Genomic DNA, 9,438 nt, shown 5'->3' with positions numbered 1-9,438 from the left:
GCTCGTAAAGCCGTGGCAGGGGACTTGCAATGACCTCGGCCAGTTCCTTTAGAACTCTAGGGTGGAGATCATCCGGGCCGGCTGACTTGAATACATCCAACCCCTCCAGAAGCTCCCTAACTAAATCCTCGCTAACCTGTGGCCCAGGTGTGCCTCCCCCGGGGTTTGTCGGGAAAACATTTAAAGCTGTGTCTATGGCCGAATTGCTGATTCTCTGAATCGGCATCATATCTTCAGATTTGGATTCAACCAAGTTGAATCTGGGACAGTGATCTAAATCAACAAATTGAATCACTGCCACTGATTCAGGCCAAATCTGAATCGAATACGATCTGTTTCACACACCCCTAATAGCTGTCAATGCAGCAGTAACTTAGGCAGGATTGTATAAGTTACCTGCTTTTGGTTAAGCCCATTGAAGCTTCTTGCGAGTCCTCTAGGCCTTAGGTTTCAATAGATAAGTCTAACATTTTGGCAGATCATTCCAGTAACCTTTCTTAAGCTTTAAAATTATGAGAGCATGTAATTACAAAGCACCTATGCAAAGCAGGTATGATAGAAGTATTGGTAAGGGAGACTGTCTGAGATGAGGAAATAAAAATAACATTTCCCTTGGATTATTTTTGGACACAGCAGTTAATGACACCGCTAACTTCCAGTGTCACAGTTCTATTTCAGACTTTATTTTCTTTGTAGCCTCCTCCTCAGATCTATGATGCACAATTAGAAGAAAGAGAACATGCCATTGAAGAATGGAAAGGTAACAGTTAAACATGACCTCATTCTAGCTATGGTAATAAATTGTCAACCTTTACCACTAAAGTAACAAAACTGCTCCACTGGTCAGCTGACAGGAACCCATCAATGAATTAGGCTGGTTGTAGCAATACAAAAATTAATTCCCAAGAATTAATAAATCTAGTTTTTTAAAATTAATTCTAGATGTTTTTTAATACTTATGTAAAAAAACATTTTTCTAAAGCAACTTCTATTCTATTAATAGAAACGGATTAATTTGAACAAAAAGTTAAAAAAAAAAGTGTGGTGTTAGTTGTACCTTACTTATTCTTAACTGTCCTTACCTACTAAATGAGGTTCTGTAAATTCAGTTCCATACACCAGTAGAGGCTGGGGACTGACTAGTTAAGCATCAGCTGTGGAAAAAAGGACCTGGGGGTGACAGTGCACAATAAACTGAATATGAACCAACAATGTGCCCTTGTGAAGAAGGCTAAAGGCATCTTGGGCTGCACTGGTAGGAGCGGTGCCAGCAGATCAAGGGCAGTGATTCTTCTCCCTCTATTCAACACTGGTGAGGCCACATCTGGAGTTCTCTGTCCAGTTTTGGGCCCCCCGCTACAGAAAAGATGTGGACAAATTGGAGAGTCCAGCAGAGGGCAATGAAAATGGCTTGGGGGCTGGGACACACGACTTGTGAGGAGAGGCTGTGGGAAATGGACTTATTTAGTTTAGAGACGAGAAGACTGAGGGGGATTGAATAGCAGACTTCAACTCCTGGCAGGGTGGTCCAAAGAGGATGGAGCTGGACTGTTCTCAGTGGTGACAGATGACAGAACAAGGAGCAATGGGCTCAAGCTGCAGCAAGGGAGATTTAGGTTAGATGCTAGTAAGAATTTTCTCACTAGGAGGGTGGTAAAGCACTGAAACAAGTGATCCACAGAGGTTGTAGAATCTCCATCTTGGCAGGTTTTTAAGACCCAGCTAAACAAAGCCTTGGTAGGGATGATAAAGCTGGACAAGATAACCTGCTGGGGTCCCTTCCCACCCTAACTTTTCTATGATTTCTATGATTCTAAATGATAGACACAAAAGCCATAAATAAAGCACAATTAAGCATTAGTTGGGTATCAGTTGTGCCTTAGTTCTGGGATGTCTGAAACTGCTTTTTTGTAACTGTCCCTCTTTACCATTTTTCTTAAGAATTAATATACAAAGAAGTAATGGATTGGGAAGAAAGAAGCAAGAATGGTGTGGTAAAAGATCAGCCCTCAGGTTAGTCATTGGTTTAATAGTTTACCTTTATCTGAAAGTCTGATACATGTGTCAATTCTGCTCAGACTCAAACATCCAATTATACCAAAACCGTCATTTTTTTTAAGGCTCTTGGTCCTAATCAGTCTCACAGTTACATGAGGAGTCAGTTTACCTTGCTATGAAATGCGCTACCAGGAGTATGTTTTCTTCCTTCTGCAGGAAGTAAAAAGATGAATTTTAGTTTAAAGGCAGATGAGTCTTATATGATAAGTTGATGCCACAGAGCTGCAAAGTGTATAAGGCTTCTCTGAACGTAAATTGAACTGTCAGATGAGATAAATGGATACTTGTTATACTTGGGTCATTGTCCTGAAGTAGTCCTGCATTAAGTTTTCTTCCACATGGGTTTTGACTTCTGTTGAACTTGTTCTCAAAATACTTGGGAAACTCTGTCCCTATGAGTCTCTGATCTATGCCATGGTTCTCTTGGTCTAGTTTTGAAAATATTGTACTGTCAATTATGGAATATATCCGCTAGCTCTTTGGCATTCAGGTTGTTATTATTTAGGTAAACCAAGCTTACATTTATTATTCCTTCAGAAGGAGAAATGGGAATCTCTAACACTTGTCTCTAATTTAAGCCTTGTACATGCATACTGATTTGAAAAAGAAAAGAACACCATGGTCTCAATGTCGTATAGTCTTCTGGGATTGTTAGATTTGCCTTTTTAGCAAGTCAGTCTTGTGAGGTTTGATTTTAACCTTGATGATCCAAGTCCTGATGCATTATAGATGTGGAACTATAATTTGTAAGTAAAACTTCAAATTTTACAAAATAATAATTCTGGTAAATAAAAGACAAGCGCAACCTATTATACGCAGTTCACATTATCTCTAGTAATATTTTTTGTAAAAAAATTATGCTATAATTATTCCTGTAACATTCATCTTTTGTAACTGGTAGCAGGGCACTGAGGTGCCTGCCACTGCTGAATCAATAAGTAGGGAGCCCAGCTGCTAGTTGCCAGGGGAAGTCAGCTGACCGGAAGGGGCAGGGCCTGCCTCTTATATAACTCCCAGGCTGAGGCCAGGCAGACAGTTACCTGCTGGCAGCCCAGGAGGAAGGAACTCTGCCGGAGTGAATAATGAGTAGAGGCCAAACTACAGGTACGGCCCGAGATTGGGGACGGTGGGGACAGATAGAACATCTCTGATGTGGCGAGAGAAAGGTTGGAGTCAGATGGCTTAGAGTTATGTTATAGCCAAGGGTCTTCCGTTTTGTTTACTGTTTGACCAGAGGACTGGGTGAGGCTAGAAGGGGGGCGGAGTAGGCCTCACAGGGGATCCACAATAGCATAGGCAGCGAGAAGCCCCAAGCGTGGGCAGCGTGAGAAGCCCCAGAACAAAGGGGGCGCCGAAAGTGACGAGGGCTGCTGGGAGCCCAACCAAGAGTGACGAGGGCTGCAGCTGAGACCAAACAATGTCTGGTAGGTCCGTGAGGCTTGAGACGTGGTACAAAGGTGATTTGGAGTCACGCATAGCCAATAAGGCTGGGGTGCTTGGACCCCTGTTATATAAACAAGGCTCGGGGTAGCAGGAACCTTGACCAGGAGGACAAGAGGTAACCTCCCTTTAATTTTTACAAGATCAAGACGTGGCAGGCGAGAACGAGAGTGCTTTAACCCAAACTTGGCACGGTAGGGGGTGCTAGGGGAGAGCACGGCAACCCTGGGACGTTCCCCCTCCTCCCCGCCGCCTGGTACAGTAACTATACAAAAGTATTTTTGCATTTGTTTCCTAAGCATCTGCTGCAGCTGCTGATTCTGGCTTTTCCTAAGATGGCAGTCGTATTTCAGTAAATATATTAGCATATCTGTACTTCTCAAGTACAGTTGCCTTTCATGATTTTTGTAATGGAAAGATATCTAGTTTGGGCAGTGATGTTTCAAGCTTCTCATCTTCAAATATGACTCGTTTATTTTTTAAACAATTGGTTAGTTTCAGTGTCTTTGTTGAAAAATAGTTTCATTTCATCTTTCATTCTGGTTTGGAAAGAGGTTTGTTCATATTACTTTCTTTACTTCAGTTGGACAGACTATATTTTAAAGTTATGTTTGAATTCACAAGCTAAATATTATGGTTTTCATGAGAGACTTGAAAGTCTTTCTTCTTGGAGAATTGCACTTGCTTTTTATGGTAAATATACGCATGGAAATGTTTCAAGTTACCTTCTGTAAAAATGCACCTTTTGATGTCTTTGGCTAAGTACAGACATTTGGGAGGCTGAATTGGGTTTCAAATGGATGCCTGATATAAGGTAAGTCAGGATGGGGGGAGCTAGCTGAGGGGGTGGGGATCCAGCAGGGTGGAGGGGATTAGGGGTCCACCAGTGGATGAGAGGTAAATGCGACCTGCTGGTGAGTTAGGGAGACATGTGTGACCCATGAGGGGTAGGGGGAGCAGTACCTATATTTATGAAATATATCTTCCATCCCCTCCATCCTGTTGGACCCCCAACACCCCCAGCTGGCCTTCCCCATCCTGAGATACCTGAGATTGGGCAACCATTTCAAATCGATTTTAACCTCCCCCTAACACCCCTGAATGTCTGTACTTAGCCTTTATGTTTAAGGAGTTACAGGGGTGTAAAACACCTTATCTCCAAACTGCTAGCTGAAAAGAAACTGTTGGGCCTGTTGGAAAAAATCTGCGGTGCTGCCACTGCTTTCATTTGTGAGCAAAGGAAATGATTGTATGTTGTGAAAAGTAACTTTTTAGGTTCTGCAAGATGGCATTCTGGAGAAATTTGCAAACTGCTCTGCAGAGATCTAGCAGTCTGCAGCTGACAGCACAGTAACTCAGGATATCCTGTAACAGTGTTTAGGTGTAGCCACTTTTCAGTTTTACCCATGTACTTGATCTAAAGCAGCACTTAACAATGCGATACTTTTTTTCTGTGACATTTTATAATTGTTCTGATTGTGCCCTATAGTTATGTACCTGTCTGTTGGCATAACTGTGGGGTAGACCAAACATATAATAAAGTAATGCAAAATAGAAGGAATATTATCAGTTCAGATACTGCCAAAATTATAAACACACTCCTTCACAGTATAGAAATGTTGTTTGCTTTCAGTAAGAGAAAAAAGAAAGCTATTTGTTAGTCTCTCAGGCTGCTTATTTATTCAGTACATTTTGGAGATGCAACCACCTAAGACACTTTTCTTGGCCCATATATCTTAACACAATATACAGAGTGGTATTTGTGCAGTTTCATGCTGGATAAAGTAAAATTAAAAAAAATCCTTCAAGCTAAAATTTTAAGTCACAATTCTCTTGTTGAGCAGAAGGCTGTAGCTGTCATTACAGTGTAGTTACTTCATTTGGGAAACACCATTCAAGTGCCCCTGAACTCTCCAAACCTTGATCCAAGTTGCAGATTTGACATGGGATGTCCTGAACAGCAAACAAAAACCCAAAAAGCAGTTAGAAAACCAAAAGGTTACATTAGAGAGAAACCTCTAGTATTAACTTTTTATTACAATATGGTTATGCTGTGAGTTGGGTGGAAAGCCAACAAGAATAGTAGTTCTCCCAGAAATCATTACTGGTTGATTACCTGTTTGTTTTGACTATTCCTGCGCTCCATATATAATATATAATAACCCTGTGTAAATTGGTGCATTTTTTAAAACTTTTTTTTATTCCAGCTAACACAAAAATTCTTCAGTGTGCTGAAAATTAATTTAACCAGGTTGGCTACTGGAAGCAATTAAGCCAGATTGGCTCAATCCTTCATTTAGACTAATTCATTCCCTTAACATACCCACGTGCTATTCTGGAACTTGGGGAGATTTCCTTCTGGGTTTTTAGCACCTGATATCTTTTTCTGAAGGAAAGTGCTCTGAGACTCTCAACCAAATCAAACACCGCCCCCCCCCCCCGTCCTAATTTTTAGATTTTGAAGCTCTTTTGTTGTTTAACTTAATTTTCAGCTGAATCCAGGCTGCTTCAGCATAACATTTTAAAACTTTCAACCCTGGTCCAAAGGAGCTTTATGCATTAAGGACCCTAAAGTGCACTGCTTGCATGGATTCTGGTTTTGTTTGATTTAAACCTCCCACCCCCAATTTTCAGTTAAAAAAGTAGTCCCAAATCCACATTTTTTTTTCCATGATTAAAATGAAACACCACTACATCTACATATTAGTGGTGTTACATTTAAATCACAGAAAAATGCGGATTTGGGGTTACTTTTTTTAACTGAAAACTGGGTTGTTGTTTTTTTTTAAATCGGAGAAAACCAGGATTCCTGCTGATGTGGTACACGTAATGGGGATCAGGGCACTGGTTGCATAACTGACTGGAGGCGTTAAAAAGGGCAAGTGGACAGAGTAGGGGACAGAAAGAGATTGTGGAAGCTGGAAAGTCTTGACAGCATGAGATGAGAAAATGCCAAAGTTTTGTTTTACAGCCTGATGGGAAAAGGGCTATTTTTTTTTGGTTGACTTCCTGTACTGAGGAGGGCTTTGGAAAAAGGACTTGGAAAGAAGTGTGGCTGTGGCCCATGTGAGACCAGCGGGCATCACCAGCTCACAGTCCCAGATTGCTGCCTCTGTTTTGCCTTCTTCATCTGTTGCATTTTTTGCTAAATTTCACTATATGACCCCATCCTCTTTAAGAGAATTGAACAAAATAAATCCGTCAGTATAGCGAGTCAGTTCTTCACTGGACTCGGTAGTCCCTTTTGAGGATTACCATGTTAATCTCCTGAAGTCTGGCTAAAATGGAGAGGGCAATCCCAACTGTGAAGTGGGTTCTCTTTTCTCCTGTAGAACCTACTTCAGTCTCCATGCAGGTTGTATCCTATATGACTTCTAATCCTAATCAGGCGATTTATTGCCAGTGCCATTCCTTCTCTGTGGGTTATTGTTGGCTGTGTCCCTCCTGTGCCTCTGAACCCTGATGCCCTCCCATGTCTTTTGTGGGTGCTAGACCATCTGGACTGAACTGCATGCCATTGCTTGGACAGCTGTGGAATAGAAGCTGAGCATTACATTTTGAATAATTCATTCTCTTTAAAGTGCCAAGTCCTAGTGACCTAGGCAGCAGCACTCCACACTAATGCAGCTGCCATGTTCTTTTACATGTGTCTGTGAAAATGAATGATCCATGCTGTTCTGAGAGGTGTTTGATACCTATTGCATGCTTTGACTATTTGGACTGGCGGTAAATTTTCCAGTGAAGTTGATTTGAAGTGTTACTGTTAACAGGTGGAGATCTTCTCATCTTGTCACTGGGATAAAGTGACAGAAATTATTAAAAACTACAAAAATGACCAAATGAAATGTCAGAAGGGCATGGAAGAATGTCTCCTACTGTTTAGACACTACCTCTGCTTATTAGAAACGTTTCTGTACTATAGATGCATGCTTGTTTACTCCTTTTTAGTTCTGTTAAAAATGTATACCTGTTGGTGTTTTCTTGTTAAAGGTACACATTAGAAGTAGTCCATTTGGAGAGAAATTGCACATAATTCGCATGTGTTTTGCACAGAGTAGACTGTTTTAAAATTTTAATCAATTTTGACAATCCTGTAACTAATACAACAGTAAGGTACTGCACGCTGTGGGAAAAGTGATACTAAGAATCCTAAAGTATCATTGATTATATTTGCAATATTGTCTTGCCTCAGATTTTATTATGCTTGGTTTACTTAGCACAGATGCAGCAGTGAATAGCAACACCAGTCCTTCCCAGTCATCATCTATCAATGACATTTCATCCATGTCAACAGAGCAAACGTTGGCTTCAGATACAGACAGCAGCCTCGATGCCTTGACAGGACCCATTGAAGGATGTCGATGATCAGCCAGGATTGCAGACTTATGATTGGAAAAGAACTCTTGCTTCCATTGGGCCTGAATTGCTTGTAAGTTAATGGAACCAAGTAGAGAAACTCCATGTTCTGCATGTTCCACTAAAGTCATGCCTGTGTTTTTACTCAGCTGTTATAAGGCTGCCTGCTTAATGTTGTAGAATGAAAAGAAATTGATGTCTAAAGAAGAAAAAAATTACAAGTTAAACACTACAATAGGCTTTTTTGTTTCAGCCTATTTCAGGTGAGCAGTTACAGTAGATTCATACCAGATAAACTCCTCCTAAATGAGTTCGTGAATCTTCTGTCCCATTCAGTAGACTTCTGTAACACATAAATTGTTCATTAGTAGGTCTTTTGAATGTGTATGCTCTGTATAATTTGCTTAAATGTGTGACTACAGAAATTTGTTCTATTTAACTACCAGTATGTTATATGTATGAGGGTTATCTTACCTATTGAACATTTGAAGTACTGTATTCAAAGGCAAATTTTCTTCCATTGTAGCACTTTTATTTTTACTATTGAGCCCTTTCCCTCCTTTCTGTCCTCATCTCCCAATACTTCTATGCATCTTCTTCTAGCAGAGACAAAATAGTGAACTTTATAGGAAAACCCCCCATCATTTTTGTATTTTACATGTGAATATGACTCTGATTTTTTAAATGTCTTTCAATTATTTAAATTTTAGTTAGAAATAATATGAGTTAACTTGATCTTGAGGAAGGAGTTGTTTTTTTCTTGAATGACTACTCCCTGGTATTCCTGTGAAGCAATGTCTCTTTTTAAAGGAAAAGGTACTAATTTTGTTTTGTTTTGTTTTCTGGGTAATACATTATTTTGGTTCTTTCTTTTAATTGGTAAAAACTTTTGGAAATGATATTTTTGTTACTTTTCCTTTAAAGAACAAAGGGACACTGTGATACTTTTCACTTAATTCCTCCCTTTGTCTCAGAACGAACTCTGATAAAAGGACAGAGACAATGGAGAAATTTGAAGTTTGTGACCTCAAGAATTACATGAATTTTTTCCCGCTTTTTATGGGACCATTCTATAGTGTATATATTTTTAAAATATGGTAGTCCTTTTGACTGATTTGATGGGGTTTGTTATGTTTATTTCCATAAGCTTAATCTCTATTTCAAAATTAAACATAATTCTGGATCTTCAGTTAAAATGAAATATTTAAGCTGAAGCTTTTTTTTTTTTTTTTGACATGGCATCATGGGAAAGGGAGGAGTTTTAATACAGGCTTATCCAGGCCATTTTCAGATTAAGATAACACAGACATTGCCTTCTGCGTTGCACTATCTTGACTTACTAGAAAATATATGCAATAGAGTAGTGGCTTAAGTTATAAAATGTTATACAATTGTGCATTTGCAAACACAGAAATGCATATTTGCTTTAGAGTGCACAAGTGTAAAAAATGCTTAGCTAACGATTCTTTCTGTGTGCATGTATGTGAAGTTAAACTTTGTAATAGTAAGAAAAATGTCCAATATGAAGCAAAGCATATCATTTTCATAAATATAAATACTGAAGATTTGATTATATAAAAAGAA

General features: G+C 39.6%; 1 protein-coding gene across 4 annotated transcripts in view; it reads left to right on the top strand.

Annotated features, from left to right (window-relative positions):
• MAPK9 (mitogen-activated protein kinase 9) overlaps positions 1-9,438 on the top strand; it is a 43,484-nt gene extending 34,046 nt beyond the window's left edge. For 3 of the 4 annotated variants that reach the window (XM_019535177.1, XM_019535175.1, XM_019535176.1), the window contains exons 10-12: positions 697-760; positions 1,942-2,013; positions 7,721-9,438. In XM_019535177.1, the coding sequence (XP_019390722.1) occupies positions 697-760; positions 1,942-2,013; positions 7,721-7,863 (279 nt within the window). In that variant the 3' untranslated portion in view covers positions 7,864-9,438. Of the gene's footprint in view, positions 1-696; positions 761-1,941; positions 2,014-7,715 lie in introns of all 4 variants that reach the window. The other variant, XM_019535178.1, reaches the window with a different exon arrangement.

This window comes from Crocodylus porosus, unplaced genomic scaffold, assembly GCF_001723895.1.
Source record: "Crocodylus porosus isolate Cpor-Errol unplaced genomic scaffold, CroPor_comp1, whole genome shotgun sequence".
Lineage (NCBI taxonomy): Eukaryota > Metazoa > Chordata > Crocodylia > Crocodylidae > Crocodylus > Crocodylus porosus.
The sequence above is the reverse complement of the archived record's forward strand: the minus strand, read 5'-3'. Positions and strand labels throughout refer to the sequence as shown.